This window comes from Rhinoderma darwinii, chromosome 3, assembly GCF_050947455.1.
Source record: "Rhinoderma darwinii isolate aRhiDar2 chromosome 3, aRhiDar2.hap1, whole genome shotgun sequence".
NCBI lineage: Eukaryota > Metazoa > Chordata > Amphibia > Anura > Rhinodermatidae > Rhinoderma > Rhinoderma darwinii.
In genome coordinates, this window is record NC_134689.1 from 71,751,105 (window position 1) to 71,769,764 (window position 18,660).

Sequence of the window (18,660 nt, forward strand, 5' to 3'; positions counted from 1 at the left end):
TTGCTCTCTGTCTGACTGCTGATGTCTTCCATCTATAGCTATCTTTTTTCCCATGCTGAAAATGATATGAATTGCATTATTTTAATACCAATAGCACTGGTGTCACATTGATAGATAGCCTGCCAGAATTATATGCGGTGTCCTTGAAGAGGCATTTCAATAGAGGTAATGTAACAATAAAGATTGCAGTAGGACACTTATAGTCTAGATGCAGCAGCAGGTTGTGACAGGAATAGAGTGAATTCCAAATTTGGCCAGATAACTGGGATATTTGCCAACGCACCAGAAGCCGTCATTGGAAAGACATATTTAGTTATGATTTCCCTTCAAATACATAGAACAAAAAAGCCAACTAGTGTGTGTGTAAGTGTGTCTTTGTGTGTAAGTATATCTTTGTGTCTTTGTATGGATGTGTGTGTATTTGCCAAGGGTTTATGGGATGATTACCATACTAATAGTCTAATGATCAAATGATTTGCATGTTAGCATAGGAGATCTCACAAAATAAGAACACTGCACGTGCAAGGGGTTAGGACATTTTTGACGTACTAGTAATTGACAGACAGATTCCCTAGGTTATATTTAACCTTTTAGATGCCATGGTCAGTAATGATATATATGGAATAAACAAAGGGAATGTTGTTACATAAATAAAGTTTCCCAACATTTCAGGTGAGTTTTCAGAATAAGCTGAGAAATGTGTGTATATAAGGAATAAAACTATTTCTGGTCTTTATATGACTTGTATACTGCATTTATTTGATCAGTTTCCCCCTCAGCAAGCTCTCTCTAATTCTCAGTTATCTCTGAGATAGTGGGCGTAGCCTAAATGCTATCATGTATTCTTTACATTGCACACATAGAGAGGAGAATCCAACGCCCCTATTTCTACCATATATATATATATATATATATATATATATATATATATATATATATATATATACATATATATATATATATATATATATATATATACATATATATATATATATATATATATACATAACAGGAACAGAAGACAAGTAACAGCACCAGGACTTCAGTATTGGGGAGATGTTGGTTTATTCACCACCAGGTGGAAAGAGTGAGCAACGTTTCGGTTCACACCTGAACCTTTCTCAAGCTGGTGTGAACCGAAACGTTGCTCATTCTTTCCACCTGGTGGTGAATAAGCCAACATCTTCTGTTCCTGTTATTCCATTCCAAGGAGTTGATTCATCCTTCCACTGGTAAAGTGCACACGGCCTGATGTTCAGTTTGCCTTGAGTGCTGTGTTTCTTCCTATCTATCTATATATATATATAAATATGTATATATTAAAACAGCAGCAGCATGGAGGAGATTATACAGCGCTGTGGTGAGATAAATCACTTATCAGAGGCTGCAGCACATCTGTATGTGTCTCTCTCACTCTGCTCCTGCTACCCTCTCCATACACTTCCATAGGCAGCGTCTGTCTCCTCTCTCTCCCTCTACTAACGGCTCCCTCCTCCTGCTCCCCCTACCTGCTCCATAAATCTCTATGGGCCGCCGCATCTGTGTCTCCTCTCTCTCAATCTGCCCATGCTCTCTTCTACTGCTAACCCCATCCAGCACAGAGTCAGATGAGGAGGGGAAAGAGAGAACGAGCATACATCCGCTCACATGGTACTACACGATCAACAGGATGGGAATTCAAAAGAAAGGAGTTGCATCAGTCTTTTTGTTTTACATTTTGTTCCTTTTGGATCCACTTCTGGCTTTGTTACTACGATCGTTCTTTCCCATGCATGTGTATTATGTCAGCAGCACATATCTCTGTTTACTCAGGGACATTTGCTACCGACTAGCGTTTTTTGGCTGCATAAAATATACAATCAACCGACGAACGAGCATTTCCGCATTCATCGGCTGATCTTTGCCCTATGTACACAGGGAAATTGTCACAAACGAGTGTTCCTATGAGCGCTCATTCACTGTATCAATGGCCCGTGTAAGAGGGCGTTAAGGCCCACTGCAAACATAATGGTTTTTTCGTCCGAATTTGTGGGCGAAAAACTGTTGCAGGCAAGTGGATGAGATTTAGAAATTATCATCCACATGCTGCTGAATATTTTCTGCATGAACATCAGAGCATGCTTCAAATTTACAGTTCTGCACCATGCTCATTCTTTTCTGGATGTATACTGAAAATCCATTTGTAACACATGTGGAAATGCTGTGCAAATGATGCGTAAAAGCTGCAATAAATCCGCTACATTTGTAGGTAAGGGTGAATTCACACGCGCCAGATTTTGTTGAAGAAATATATTCAACTAAAAATGTGTTTCATTCATCTAAATGGAACTTGGAGAAATTCATGCACCTGCCATAGAAACAACCTCATTCAGATTAATAGAACTGATATTCAGTCGAGGAAATTTCAGCAACAAAATCTGCCACGTTTGAAACCAACCTAAATCTTTCCAAAAACTCTAGATTTCTAATTTCTATGGAGAAACATAGATCGGACCGGGAAAAAAGTAGCAATAAGCCACAGTGTGCTCACCAGATATGTTCATTCTGATATTTGTAGTTTCTCATTGGAGTTCAGCAAAGAGGGGGCTTTCAGGCTGGCAAGAGATTCACATAAGAAAGACTGTTCTTACTCATAGCTATGCTTGTTCGAAACACATAAGCCTTTGCACGACTAATCTATGTTCTCCCTGGATTTTAATGAGATGCACTAATACAGCTTTTTCTTACATTTTATAGATGTGCCGAGGAACCTTTTTTTGTCTTTTTTCCTGTAGATCGGACTGGATGAGCCTTATCTGTCCAATATTAATATCATCTCTCTGTACTGTATTCAAATAGCATACATTTTTGAACACGTTAGAGCTGGGGCTGATATTTACTGCCTGTATCTGTCTTTAAAGTTTAGCGATAAGATAAGATAAATAATCTATAGTTCTACTTTAATATTTGATGCAAGAAATATTTGCTAGTTAAAGAAATATTCTTACCAGACTTTCATGTTCATGATGCATTGAACAGCACAGTCAGGAAATCCATATGTGTAATGAACTGAAGATTTTGAAAAAAATTAGCTTTTTAAGTGGATTAACTTTCCATTTGGTTAAACAACATCCTGTGGCCTTGGAACTGAATCACTTTCTTAAACTGTTAACTTAATATACTGTATATTGTTCTCTTATACAGTATTATATTCTAATATGAACTATTCTGTAACAATGTTCTGCTGTGTTGCCTTCTTATGGGGTAAAAAAAATTGAGTTTTGAGACAATTACTATTGCTGAGAGTCAGTACACTCCTAATTGCAATCTAAAGACAGATCTGAATTTTATATATATATATATATATATATATATATATATATATATATATATACAGTCCTCAGCGTTGAAACTGCAGCACCAAGAAGGAAATGTTTTGGAGTTGTGTAAGTCACAGGATCGATAGACATGTTAATGATATGCAAATGATAAAAAAACTGGAAACAAAATATTCCAAACATCTTGAGTTTTTAGTGTACCTGAAATAAAGACTAGAGGGGTCCAGCTACCGTACTTCATGCCACCCCTCACCATAATCCTGGGAGTCGGACCGGTGTGACATTCGCCTGTGAAGGCCTCTTCATATTGTCGCCCAAATAGTCTCCAGACCAATCTCCAGCTATCATTGCGTCTGAGATGAGAGCAGGACTCATCGCTGAAGAGGACAGACCTCCATTCCAGCTTCCATTGCCATCTTGCTATGCACCATAATGGACTTTGAGAGTTGTGACGTGTGGTCAATGGAACACCTGTAGCTAAATGTCTGGCTCGTAGCCCAGTATCATGCAAACGCCTTCTGATGGTTTGTGTCAACACTGGTTGCTGCCCTAGGCTTAGGATATGACATCCAATTTCACTTGCTGTACAGAATGTATCACTAAGTGCCATTCTTCTCATCAGATGATCCGTCCTAGTGATCTGCCAGTGTGATAAACCAAGGTCTCTGTGTTCAAGGATTCTGTCCCTCTCAGTTTGTGACAAGTGGCGATAACTAGCACATCGAGGAACAGGAGGCATTGCTCAATCATCCCATACCACTTGATCCGATTTTTGATGTTTCATGTGGCTAAAAAACTTTTACCGCTCAGACGGCACAGGAAAATAAAAAATATAATGTGTACTCAATCGGAATAAATCCACGAATAAGTCAAGCGGATAAGTCCATGTTCCAGTGTCGGTGCAGACCGTTGTTCCAGTCCCTGTAAATCCACAGAGTTACTGCTGGTCTTCCAACGTAAACAATCCAGGAACAATGGCAGGAACCTAAAGCTCCAACATGGGAAAAAAGTGGGACATTGTGCAACACCCTTTGACACTGTATAGTTCACGCTTCTTTTATTCCATACTTACAAGAAGAACGTAGTATCAAAAGTATAAAAATTTATAAAATCAGTGATGCATAAGCGGCACGCCAAACACTCTAGCCGAGAGTGTTTTCGATTGAGTACACATAGGATTTTTTATTTTCCTGTGTCATCTGAGCAGTAAAAGCTTTTTGCTTTACTTTATCTGTTTAGGATTTCACCCTGTTATATATACACAGATTGGAGCTAGGTGATTGAAAATGTGATCATTTGCAGATTTTAGCGACACCTGCTACTTCCTCGTTTTACATAACCTTGCGGCTTGCCCTTCCTGGTGTTGCAATTTCAATGTTGAGGAGTATATATATATATATTTTTATATATGTATATATATATATATATATATATATATATATATATATATATCCAAGCTGGATGGAGTAATAGAAGTCACATTCCGACCGTGACTTTAATGTGACTCAGGACTGACATGATCTGTAGCGCCACTTTTAAGTAAGGATGTACAGATGTTACAAATCATTTGACAGAAAAATATTTACAAATCTAATTGAAATTTTCTTTTTATAAGAACTTAACCTACTATCACATTCAAGAAATAACGGAACAACTTTTGCGAACAGTAAACAGGACAGTCATAATGATGGGACGAGACCAAGAATTAACTGTGAGTACTTCTGAATTCAAAATTATATTTTCTAATGTATGTTTTTAATGGCCTGATAACCTTTATATATCTGAAATAATTATACTTATGATTTCATCATTTTGTCAATCAATCACCTTGCAGAATGCATGCCTTCCTGTTTTTGTGCATGCTTGCTGTGTTTCTATGCGATATATACTGTACCTTAGACCATCAGCTGATGGGGAAGGGTGATCTTGCTTGTGGTCAGCTATTATCAAGTGACAACCTCAATGTAAATGTCAATGTTTTTCTCCCAAATTGTACATATTGAAAAATTAATATGTGTCCATTGTTATCAGTTGAGGGAAGGCCACATTGTACCCGGTCTTGGCAATATTCCTGAACGCCAGCCTGGTAGCTTTTACTGATACAGTAAATGTTTGTTGCACAGTGATGCAAGTTTATTTAATTTTCTCGTAATCTACAAAATGAAACACAGGGAAAGCTTTTTGAGATGACCACACAAAATAGCATTGAAAAGTGGTCTTCTAGGCAGTGGTCTTCTTAAAGAAGATAGCAAGTATGAATAATATCTGGTGTCACAGGAAATCTGGTCTGGATAAGGGTGTGATCTTTAAGAGGTGGCCTTTTGTAGAAGTTTCCCTGTATCGTTATTTTATATGTTTCTACTTGCTCAACATATCCGTTCTTAAGAAAACACAGCTTAGTAGTTGTAATGCTAGCTGTTTGTCTATACTGACAAAATGTATTTTAGTTTCCCAGTTAAACACTTAAAGGAAGTTGTGCTAAGGCTAAATATGATATCCATATAGAACTATGGGGCCCTACCATACAGAGGTTTTCTGTCAGACTCATACTGAAAAACATTCATGCATGCTCTGTCGGATGCCATGTTATGGAGATATTTTCCCCTAGAAACATTGCAAGAAACATTCACAAGCACGTCGAGTGCTTAAAGCTTTATGGCACAGAGCCCGATGAAAACTGGGTGTTTTCGCATAGCCTACTGAACGCGGCTATCCCTAGCTTTTGTGCCCCCTTATGTGGTGCCTCCATACAGCACCTTATTACACAGATATTTCACCCTAGATGCAATTCAAATAGGTAAGGACAGCTCCGTAATGAGGCATCTGATGGAACATGCCATGATTTTTTTTTATGTCGGATTCTATATGCTTAAAGAAGTACAGTATGGCCTCATGGACTGCTATGGCTGCCATATAACGCCTCCATAAAACTTTTAGGTTATACAGATCTGTGATACGCTGATGTGCATGAGCCCTAAGTGGAAGAAAATAATTACTGTAAAGTATTTGAAATTCTTATCAAAATACCTACCTAACTAGTTCCACAAATTTTAAGGTTAGGTCCGGGTGGTATAAAGACTAGGCTGGGTAGTTTGCACAAGGTGTAATGAAACACCAGGATGGCAAACAAAGTCGTTAATCAGACTGGTGTTACTTTACACCCAGTCACAGAATAGAAATTACACTTTTTAGTAGTTAAGAGGGACAGTCCCTTAATACAGGTTCCTGTTGTTCCAGGCAGGCAATGATGGCTGGTTTACCACTTCTATAGGACTAAGTCAAGAGCACTCCTCACTGATACAGGGGACCACCTCACAAATTTCCGGCTCTGAAGTAGGCCTCAACAGGATGCTTTACTGCTCTCCTCCAATCTGTGGAGAGGCTCCAGTCTGTCACCTGCAACGCACAGTGGCTCACTGGCAACCCAGGGGGAGGCTTTTGCCTGTTGCCGGTCAATGCCCCTGGAGCCACTTCAGACTCAGGGCACACTTAAATGCCGCTCGTCATCAACAGCAGCTTCTCTCTCACAGCTGCTCATTACACAAAAGGCTCCTCAGTTGTTGCCCACACACTGAACACAGGATGGCAGGAACAGTCTCCATTTATATGCTAAGTCATATGTATTCATGCTGGTCTCATCCACCCCTCCTGTTATGGCGAGGCAATACTCAATTCGGGCAGCAGGAGCCATCAATCATTGCCTGAACCTACCAAGAGAAATAATGTTACAGTATAAATAACACAGCACTCATGAATAACATAAAATGTCTTTCTTTGGATAACGCTCTTAGGGGAGAAAACCAGAAATAAACAGCAACACATATGGCATTTAAAAACACAATGCACATTATATATAGCCCATACTTTGGCATAAAGACAAATGCACAAACGAAGTACCATTTAAGGAATGGGATTTACCCCCACATTGTTAGAAAGACACGTTTACGATATCTGTCCATTAAGATTAGAGGGCATTTCCACATAAAATTACTATAGATCCAGGTTATTTTCTTTCAAAGTCTATGGACACCATACCTGGAGTTAAAAAGAAGTTGCACTAAGTTTCAGGTTGCAATCTTTATTTCTTAATTTTCTTCATTCATTCATTCATTCTCAGACTTCCTGAAAATAAATAGTTTGTAATTCCATAAGCTACAAGCTATTGCAACATTATACAACCTGCAAGTTATGGCTCACAGAAAATGCGAAAAACACATTTTAAAAAATACAAATAAAAATAAATTTGGTATCGCCATAATCGTATTCACCCGCAGAATTAAATTAATATGTTGGTTATACCACTCGGTAAATCAGTTTTTTTCCCCTTCCATCCCTAAATAATTTTTTTCCAGTTTGCCAGTACATTATATGCTGTATACAATAAATGGTGTTGTGAAAAACTACAACTCGTTCTGCAAAAAAACAAGCACTCATATGGCTATATTAGCAGAAATACAAAAAAACTTATGGTTTTTTGGAAGGCGGGAGGAAAAACGAGAAAATGAAAAATGGGATTGAAGGGAATGGGTTAACAATTTTTTAGTCCCAGTAGGGGACTTTAAAATGCGATCTACTGATCGCTTAGATAATTCTTAGATAACTCAGTATACCAAAGCATTATTTCCTGTGTGTGTAAAATTGATAGGCATTCTATTAGGTCGTGCCTGTGGAATAATATGTGTACACCCTTCCTAGTTATTGAGTTTAGACAAACATGACATTAAATGTGACACTGTCTATTATGCCACAGGATTCCAAACGGTCTCTGGAAGGGACATCAGCACAAAAACTGTGTGTTATGGGTATTTATGAAGTTAGTTTTCATGGTCGAGCTACTGCAAACAAACCTAAGATCACAATGTGCAAAGCCAAGCGTTGGCTGTAGTGGTGCATATCCGCCACTGGACTCTGGAGCAGTGGAAACGTGTTCTCTGGAGTGATGAATCCTGCTCCACTATCTCGCAGTCTGATGGAAAAATCTGCGTTTGTCGAATGCCAGGAGAACGCTACCTACCAGAATGCATAGTGACTACTGTAAAATTTGGTGGGGGGGGGGGGATAATGGTCTGGGACTGTTTTTCAGGGTTTGGGCTAGACCCCTTATTTACAGTGAAGGGGGAAGTTAATGCATACAAAAACATTTTTGACAAGGGTATGCTTCCAACTTTGTAGTAACAGTTTAGAGAAAGTCCTTTCCTGACCTATTATGACTGTGCCCCTGTTCATAAAGCAAGGTCCATTAGGACATAGTTTGAAAAGTGACCGTCCAACATCAGTGTCTGCCTCACAAATTTTCTTTTGGCTGAATAGGCGCTAATCTCACAAACACACCAAAATCCTGTTCAAAGCTTCCCAGAAGAGTGGAGCCTTTATAGCCACAAAGGGGAGCCCATCTCTCTACTAATGCCATGGTTTTAGTATGGAATGTCTGAACAAGCTCATATACTCTAAGTGCGATAGTCAGGTCAGGACCGTCTTCAGGTTTACATGGGCCCTTTAGCAGTAGAGTAAGAGCGGGCCCCCTTACATGTCAGCTTCTTTCATCCACTACTAATACTGCCAGTTCAATATTTACACATGACATTTTTGTTTTACCTTACGGAGAGTAACTATTTAATTTATATTAACTTTTATTATGGGAAAAATGCAGAAAAACAATGTTTTTTTAAACTCAATTTAGCAACCATCATAAAAATAGGGCCTTTGTGGTTCTGAACAGCATGGTAGCCTACATTTTCAGTGCTACAAAAACAGGATATTATACATAAATATACAAGTTATTAATGGTCAGGTGTATAGGTCCACTAATAAACTCACCACTACTTGTATTTTGTAGACTTAGCCTCATGCACACAACGGTAATGTGGATGCGTGTTTTATGTATCCATATTACAGTGCCCATAGCCTGATATGTGGCCATGCTGTACCTTTGTCCTCCAACGTATGGAGTATAAGGCCCCATGCCCACTTCAGTTTTTTGCTTCAGGGTGCTAGCCATTTTTCTGACGGCTAGCACACTGACCCATTCATTTAAATGGGGCCATGCACACTTCAGTTTTTTTGACGGTCCCGTTGCTCCGTTCCGATCCAAAGTAGAGCATGTCCTACTTTGGTCTGAGATTCCGTGACCGTGAGGCCCATGCAAGTCAATGGGGCCGTCAAAAAAACTAAAGGCACACGGAAGGCATCCGTGTGCCGACCGTGTGTGACGAAGCCGTTGCCTAGCAACGGCCGAGCGGGCAGAAAAACATTACAGAAATATTACACTAATCGGCAGCTACTTGTCTCTATCAATCACTGATAGAGAAAAGAGGCTGCTGATAAAAAATAAAAATCAGTTCATACGTACCCGGTCGTTGTCTTGGTGACGAGTCCCTCTTCTTCCTCCAGTCCAGCCTTCCTTTCTGACGTGGCAGCCTGTGATTGGCTGCAGAGGCCGCTGCAGCCTGTGATTGGCTGCAGAGGCCGCTGCAGCCTGTGATTGGCTGCAGAGGCAGACACGTGGGATGAAGCGTCATCCCTGGAGGCCGGCCTTCTGACGTCATCCTGACGTGCGTGACCGCCACTACAGCCTGTGATTGGCTGCAACGGTGACATGGATGAAACGTCATCGCTGGAGGCCGGACAGGAGAAAAGTAAGTATGAATTATTTTTTTTTATTACATTAAAATTGTATTTTCCGAGCGCCGAGCATGGTACTGTCCAGGGTGCTGAAAGAGTTACCGCCGATCAGTGCAGCCCATTAACTCTTTCAGCACCCTGGACAGTACCATGCTCGGCGCACGGAAACGGAAACACGGAGTGCACACAGGAGTGCACACGGCCTCTAAAACGGCCACACGGATCTGAGGCCTTACAGATATTTTCTCCCCTAGATTTGTTTGTAGTATAGAAGATGGTGCCTATGTCATTATATGGCAGCACATGGAGTGCTTCTTGGTCCAGTATATTGACCTATAGCGAAATCGTGTGCTGTTGTACAATTTTAGTGAATTCCGTCTTTGCATGCTGTGTGCATTATTTCTATTTTGTCAGTCTTTAGTTGATGTTGATAACAAGAAAAGTGCATAGTCGTCGCATTTTTATTTAAAACAGGAGGGACATTATAATACATTCCTGACACTGAATGACATCCCTGAGATGTTAATCTGAGAAGATTTGATTTTTAATTATCCTTCTTATTCAACCATAATAAATGTATTTGATTAATCTGGGATATCATCATGTCATTTCTTTTGGGTGGATTTACTCTTTAACACATTTTGAATGCAGTGCCAATTTTATTAATTATTATTTGGACAGCTTATACAAAACACCCTCTATAATAAAAGTAATTATTTGTAACATAATAGTAACTTTTTTTTTTATTATTATTCTTATTATTATATTAAGAGGCTCAAGATAAATTAGATTATCACACAAACTATTTCAAATATTCTTAGTTTATTGTAATATAGATTATATTTCCGGCTACATTTTGCTTTAAAGCAATGTCAGCCCAAAAAAAAGAAGCAACACATGAATTATTGATTGAGAAATGTATATATGTCTTTATATATACAGTATATGTCCATATGCATTTTTCTTCTTTCCTGATTTAATTGAACTATGCAAATTATAGTCCACATGCTTCACTTGGTTCAGAAATAGGATCATTTTAATACCCAGTAATTTTAGTAGTTTGAGTTATGATAATGCATCAGTCTCATATTTTGGAAAGATATTTCTCCCTGTTTATCCTGAGCTCTCTGCTGCACAAATCTTCAGAATGTAAGAATTATTGTGATATAAGAGAGAAGGACCATGGAGTTAGGCGGGATTCACACGACCGGGTCGCGTCCGAGCCCGAGTGCCGGCCGGTAAAATCGGCCATTCTGCCCGGCCGGTTTGCATAAAGTTATGCATCCGTGCCGGGCCGGGCAGATCCGGACAGTGACATCAGCGGCAACTCCTGAAGGGGAATCCCCATGTGTTCGGGGATTCCGCTTCAGGAGTTTCCCCTGATGTCACTGCCCAGATATGGACAGAGACATCAAGCGCTCTGTCCAGGAGCGGAATCCCCGAACACACGGGGATTCCGCTCCTTCAAGGAGCTAAAGTGCGGCTAGCACATAGCAGAGCGGGGAGATACCTCCCCGCTCTGCTATAGTGGCGTCGCTACAGTAGTAGTAGCAGCAGCTGCTGCAGCTGCTAGCGGCGCCATCAAAGGTGTCGCCGGGCCAGGGCGCTTTTAAAACAAGCAGGAGAAGGGAGCCAGCGCAGCGCTCCCTTCCACCTGCTGTATACCCCGGCCCTGCCACACCGTGTACAGCGATGCCATTCGTCAGAATGGCATCAACTCCTCCTCCTCACATGCACTCAGCGCTGTGAGGAGGAGGAGATAGAGCGCAAGAGCCGGAAAACCCGGCCGTCACTCGGGACACATCCCGGTGATGGCCGGGTATTACCCGGCCCCATAGACTTCTATGGGAGCCGGGCGGCCGGGTACCCGGGCGAAAATAGAGCATGTCCTATTTTTTGACGGGCGGTTTTCCCGGCCGTCAAAAAATCGGTCGTGTGAATAGCCCCATTAGGGGTCTATTATTCCTAATGCAGCCGGGTGCCGGCCGATTTATGAACGGCCGGCACCCGGCCGGGAAACCCTGCCGTGTGAATGAGGCCTTAGCAAATCTGCATAAAAATGCATTTGGGATTTTGTTTGCCATTGAGACTCTATAGCAGAGCTCCCCAACCTTTAGTAGGTTGCAAGCTATTTTCCAATACAACAGACTACTGTGATTCTCACTGAATATAAAAATAGGAAAGCCTATTTAAAGGCTATGTACACTTTTGAAAGCAATTTTTTAAACAGAAATGTCAGTGTGTTTTGTGCAACTTTGTAATTAGTTTTTATCAAAAATTCTTCTTACTTTTTGAGATACAGCTGCTCTGTATTTTGTATACAGAACAGCTGTATAGTGCGCTAAGACCTGAATCCGTCAGGTCCACGGTTCCTGCGTGTGTCTGTCAATCACATCTAAGTTATGAAATTAGATGTAATGGATAACAGGTGGATCCTGCGTGTCGGAGACACTCAAGACCCGCTGACACTGAACCTGTCAGTCCCACGGACCTGATGGGTACAGGATTAAGCATAAGATACAGCTGCTCTGTATACAGAATACAGAGAGCTGTATCTCAAAACGTAAAAATAATTTTTAATAAAAACTAATTATAAAGTTGCACAAAACACACCGATTGACCTTTTTATTAAAAAAATAATAATAATTTAAAAAAGCTTTCAAAGGTTTACATAGCCTTTAAAACCTGACTTAGTGATGGCTCTTATTCTGGTGTTAACTGCCAGTCATATGGTTTTGACCCTGGTAACAGGTTGTAGTAATTTGTCAACCTTTTTGATGCCACTAGTAAACAATAGTATATGCAATGACTAGCCACTGGTTAGGGAACACCACTCTATAGAAAGCTGCATGACAACAACATAGGGCTCTATAATGGATGTGGTTGCCACCCTTGGAAATCCATCACCTGGCAGCAAGTGTTTCAATTTCCCTACAGTGCCACCACAGGGTAAGGTAAGCATTACAAAGTGTCCATTCATACAACAACAACAACTTAAATCATGCAACAGAAAAAAGAGACACTGTCGAGACAATTATAATGGAGCTCTGCTGGTATACTGGTAGATGTTACCCAAGTGAAGCCATGATCCCGTGAAGTAGGTTCAATGCAAACAGTTTTTTATCTTAATGTAGGGGACAAAGTCAAGTTTTTTTCTTTGGTTGAAGGTACGCTTTATTTTTTTACTCTGCAATCACGTTATTATTATACCACATATCTATTCCAGTGGCTGCTGCAGGGCATATGCGCAGACGTCCACAGCTTTCCCATGTGATAACATCTGATCGCTGGGGATTACAGCTGCAGGTACTTATTTAGAAAAGGGGTTGTCCAGACAGTTAAACAGCCCCTTTTAATCATATGATTGTAAAACATATTTTATGTAGTTTAACAACCTCTTTAAAGGGGTTTTTCCCTACCAAATACATTTATCCACAGCATTCTTGTCTGTTTATAATATATATATATATACTTTTGGCTCCAGCACATGAAATAGCACAAAACCGTTCTTCGGTAGAAGACATCTTTAAGGGTTAATTGCTCTTATTGAATTACAGGGTACATTGTAAACATTTCCAAATATTATTGTGTCTGTTTTTATAATTTGTTGCAATGGAAATAACTTTACCATACTTATAAAATTTACCATTAGATAATACTTGATGATTCATAAAAACAATAACACTGCTTTATTGATTTCCCTCATTAAACCCTTTTTGGAGATTGGTTCCTTCATTAAATGATAGAAGAAAATGGTTTTTATTCTTGTATTGTATAGACTCCAAATACAAAATGTATGTATGTATGTATGTATGTATGTATCTATCCATGTATGTAATGAAAGTCATTTTAGATGTAGCTTTAGATAAAGCGGTCATTCAGTAAGAGTATCAGTTAATAAGTGAGTGATTTGCCATCAACTGCTGAGAAGAAAATTAAAAAATTGTCTACCAATACAATATTATATATTTCTTCTGTTTAGGTTCCATTCCTGGTTTTTGCTTAAAAAATGCAGGCAAAATCTGCAGCAAATCTGCACTTTGTGAACAAGAACCTAAAGGCGCATACTGCAGATTTTGTGCAGAAACAAACCCTTTCAGGTGAATAGAACTGATTTTCAGTTGCAAAAAATTCCTGCAACAAAGTCTGCAGCATGTTCAGGGGGCCTAACAGTCTGCTCTGCTAGTGTGTCTTGAGGACAGAGGCTGAGGGTAGAGTTCCTGTGAAAGGTACTCTTGAAATTTCATGTGAGGAAGACCCACATGCCCAAGCAGTAATATATTTTAATAATTTCATAACTAATTTTGAGGATTTCAAGTGGACTTGATCCTTAAAGGAGTATTCACATTTTTGACAATTATGTTGTATCTGTAAGAGAACAAGGGTTCCATGACCCGCAGTTGTGTCAAGCAAAACGCCAAGGATGGCTAACAAAAGAAGATGACGGAGAGCAGGTTGGTAATTCGCACTGCTGTCTCAATTATAGGAAGTGGGAAATAACATATCCAGGCACCAGTACCATGCACGTGTAATTATACAACGTCCTGTATATGAGCTGATTTTGTCATTTGATGTCTCTTTTATGCATTATGATAACTCAGTTTACATAACTTAGTAGGTTTAACACATAAATGTGTTACAATGACAAACTCAAGCTCTTTAACATCTTATGCTGGCACCCAGATATTAGTACCGTATGTTGGGAGCTTTATATACTATCATATGTACCATGCTTGGCTAATCCACTATTTCTCTGATAACTCTATTCTTGACCCCTTACAATTGTTACGATTAGCAGCAGGACTGCTGCTTATCAATAAGTTTGTTATCGCTGTGTTTGGTCTGAAGCTGGAGCTTTGCCTTGTTGATTAGGGCGGAGTACCTTTCTTGGTCCCATATATACTTCAGGCCTGGATTACTCAGTGGCTGCTTATACTGTTTCTGGCATGTGCTAACTCTTTCCAGATACCTGTTTGTGACTTTGTTCCTTTTCTGTCTGTGTGTTTGTTTGTTTGTTTGTTTGTTTGTTTGTTTGTTTGTTTGTTTGTTGTTTGTTTGTTTGTTTGTACCGTAGGAATGTTGGTCCTCTGAGAGATCTAGTTTCTGTATAGTGGTTTAATGTGTATTCTGGGTAGTAGTTCTATTGAATTGTTTGCCTTACCTGTGCTTTTGGTTTGCTACCCAGCTGTTGTCTTACCCTGTTGTGGGATAATATTCAGATAGAGTCAGTTAGCGCTGTATACTCTTGTCCACTGTCTATTTGTCTGTTAACTGCTTTCAGGCAATTGATCTGCCATCTACTCTGTTTAAATAGTAGATATTCAGCAGCACTACCAGCATAAAGAAATCCCGACCATAGGGTGGTGCACACAGCCAAATTGTTCCAGGTCCAAGGAAACTTAGAAAGGAAAAAAGATAATGACTGCAGCACTCCAATTGAAAAAGTGTTCTTATTTATTTACCAAGCATGACCTTGCAAGCATGACACTGATAAATAAATAAGGAACATTTTTCAATTGGAGTGCTGAAGTTGTTCTCTTTTTTATCCACTATGTTTGTTTATGCATCATCTCCATCTTCTACTACCTTCAGTGTTCGGTTCTGCTCATCCACTGGTGAGTTACTTGTGACTTTTGTTTTCTGTCAGTGTTGATGTGTGCTTCACCCATGTGATAGCGATTGTCTGGTGTTGAGGTCTTGAGCACCATCAGCAGCGTAACAACAATCTGGTTTCTGCACCCTGCACTACAAGGAAACTGCCCTTACTAAAGTCTCAAATGATCTCCTGAAAGCTAAATATAACGGTAACTACTCTCTGCTGATTCTTCTGGATCTCTCTGCAGCCTTTGACACTGTAGACCACCAAATCCTACTAAATATGCTTCACTCTATTGGCCTTAAAGGGAAGGTGTCATGAATTTTTTTTTTTTATCATATTGCTTTTAGTATGATACAAAAAAAGAATTTATTTATTTGTGTTCTTGTGTTGTACTTTTAACTTTTACTTCTCTATGGGGGCTGCCATTTTTTTCCATCTCTGTATGTGTCGATTAACTAATCTAAATTATTAACGAATGTAATTTATAATATTTCCTGACTTGTGAAAAAATTAGAAAAATTAAAACAATGTGTAATCACTCAAATAATAAAAAATAAAAAAAATTCTAGCGACACATTCCCTTTAAGGACACTGCTTTCTAATGATTTTCTTCCTAGCTCTGTGACTGCTCATTTAATGTATCATTTGCTGGTTCCACTTCTACTCCTCTTCCCCTTGCTATTAGGGTTCCTCAGGGATCAGTCCTAGGTCCGCTGCTATTTTCTCTCTACGCAGCCCCTGTTGGACAAACCATCAGCAGATTTGGCTTCCAGTACCATCTCTACACTGTTGACACCTAATTATATGGCTCTTTCAATTACATCACGCCTTCTCTAATACAAAACACCAGTGATTGTCTGTCCGCTGTGTCTAACTTCATGTCCTCTCTCAATCTGAAACTAAATCTTTCTAAAACTGAACTCCTTGTGTTCCCAGCATCTAATAACCTACCTGAACGTGATGTCTCCATTATAGTGTGTGGCCCTACTATAACTCCCAGGCAGAACGCCTGCTGTCTTGGGGTTATTTTTTACTCAGATCTTTCCTTTACTTCACACATCCAATCACTTACACGCTCCTGTCACTGTCACAGCAAAAACATCTCCAGAATCCGCCCTTTTCTTACTTGGGAAACAGCCAAAACTTTCATTGTCGCTCTGATTCACTCTCGTCTTGATTACTGTAACTCATTACTAATCGGTATTCCACTCACTAAACTCTCCCCTCTCTGATCTATCCTTAATGCTGTAGCCAGGCTCATCTTTCTGGCCAACCACTACCCCAATGCCTCTACCCTATGGGCAACCACTGCAATGATTTTTCTTTTGCTGCTAGGTCTTCCCCGGGTAATTATAGACCAGTAAGCTTAACATCCATTGTGGGAAAAATGTTTGAGGGGCTATTGAGGGACTATATACAGGATTATGTGACAAAAAATAGTATTATAAGTGATAGCCACGGTTTTACTAAGGACAGAAGTTGTCAAACCAACCTGATTTGTTTTTATGAAGAGGTGAGCAGAAGCCTAGACAGAGATGCCTCTGTGGATATAGTGTTTTTGGACTTTGCAAAGGCATTTGACACTGTCCCTCATAGATGTCTAATGGGTAAATTAAGGACTATAGGATTAGAAAGTAGTTTGTAATTGGATTGAGAATTGGCTCAAGGACCTTATCCAGAGAGTTGTGGTAAATGATTCCTACTCTGAATGGTCCCCGGTAATAAGTGGTGTACCCCAGGGTTCAGTGCTGGGACCACTATTATTCAACCTATTCATTAATTATATAGAGGATGGGATTAATTGCACTATTTCTATTTTTGCAGATGACACCAAGCTATGTAATATAGTTCAGACTATGGAAGATGTTCATGAATTGCAAGCGGATTTAAACAAACTAAGTGTTTGGGCGTCCACTTGGCAAATGAAGTTTAATGTAAAGTTATGCATCTGGGTACCAACAACCTGCATGCATCATATGTCCTAGGGGGAGCTACACTGGGGGAGTCACTTGTTGAGAAGGATCTGGGTGTACTTGTAAATCATAAACTAAATAACAGCATGCAGTGTCAATCAGCTGCTTCAAAGGCCAGCAGGATATTGTCGTGTATCAAAAGAGGCATGGACTCGCGGGACAGGGATGTAATATTACCACTTTACAAAGCATTAGTGAGGCCTCATCTAGAATATGCAGTTCAGTTCTGGGCTCCAGTTCATAGAAAGGATGCCCTGGAGATAGAAAAAATACAAAGAAGAGCCACAAAGCTAATAAGGGGCATGGAGAATCTAAGTTATGAGGAAAGATTAAAATAATTAAACCTATTTAGCCTTGAAAAAAGACGACTAAGGGGGGACATGACTAACTTATATAAATATATTAATGGCACATACAAAAAATATGATGAAATTGTGTTCCATGTAATGCCCCCCCAAAACACAAGGGGGCACTCCCTCCGTCTGGAGAAAAAAAGGTTCAATCTCCAGAGGCGACAAGCCTTCATTACTGTGAGAACTGTGAATCTATGGAATAGTCACCGCAGGAGCTGGTCACAGCAGGGACAGTAGATGGCTTTAAAAAAGGCTTAGATAATTTCCTAGAACAAAAAAATATTAGCTCCTATGTGTAGAAATTTTTTCCTTCCCTTTTCCCATCCCTTGGTTGAACTTGATGGACATGTGTCTTTTTTCAACCATATTATGTACTATGTAAAGCTCCAGTACACTGGAATGCGCTACCCCACACAATCAGATTATTTTCTAACATCTGCAGTTTTAAGCGTGCCCTAAAAACACATTTTTAAACAGGCCAATAACATTCCCTAATCTGACTCCTTTTCTTGGCCCCCTTTTAAATTAGTCATCAGAACCTGACCCCTTTATTCAGCATTATCCCGCACACTTCTTGCACTCTAATGCACTTTATATCTGTCATACACAGATACTGGCTTGTGACTGGCTTAGGCAGTGTACTACCCCATGTGCATAAAATATGGCTGGATCATTGTACTTAACAAGCACTTTTTACATTTTGTCTGTACATGTTCCGTCTGAATCGTAAAGTGCTGCCGAATATGCTGATGCTATGTAAATAAAGATTATTATTATTGTTATTATACGGGCCAAAA

The 18,660-nt window shown here is 39.7% G+C and overlaps 1 protein-coding gene across 1 annotated transcript in view; it reads left to right on the top strand.

Annotated features, from left to right (window-relative positions):
• Positions 1-18,660, top strand: part of DOCK2 (dedicator of cytokinesis 2) — a 963,684-nt gene that overhangs the window by 501,398 nt on the left and 443,626 nt on the right. Inside the window, exon 27 of the mRNA XM_075859372.1 lies at positions 4,933-5,028. Within this exon, the coding sequence (XP_075715487.1) occupies positions 4,933-5,028 (96 nt within the window). The remainder of the gene's footprint in view (positions 1-4,932; positions 5,029-18,660) is intronic.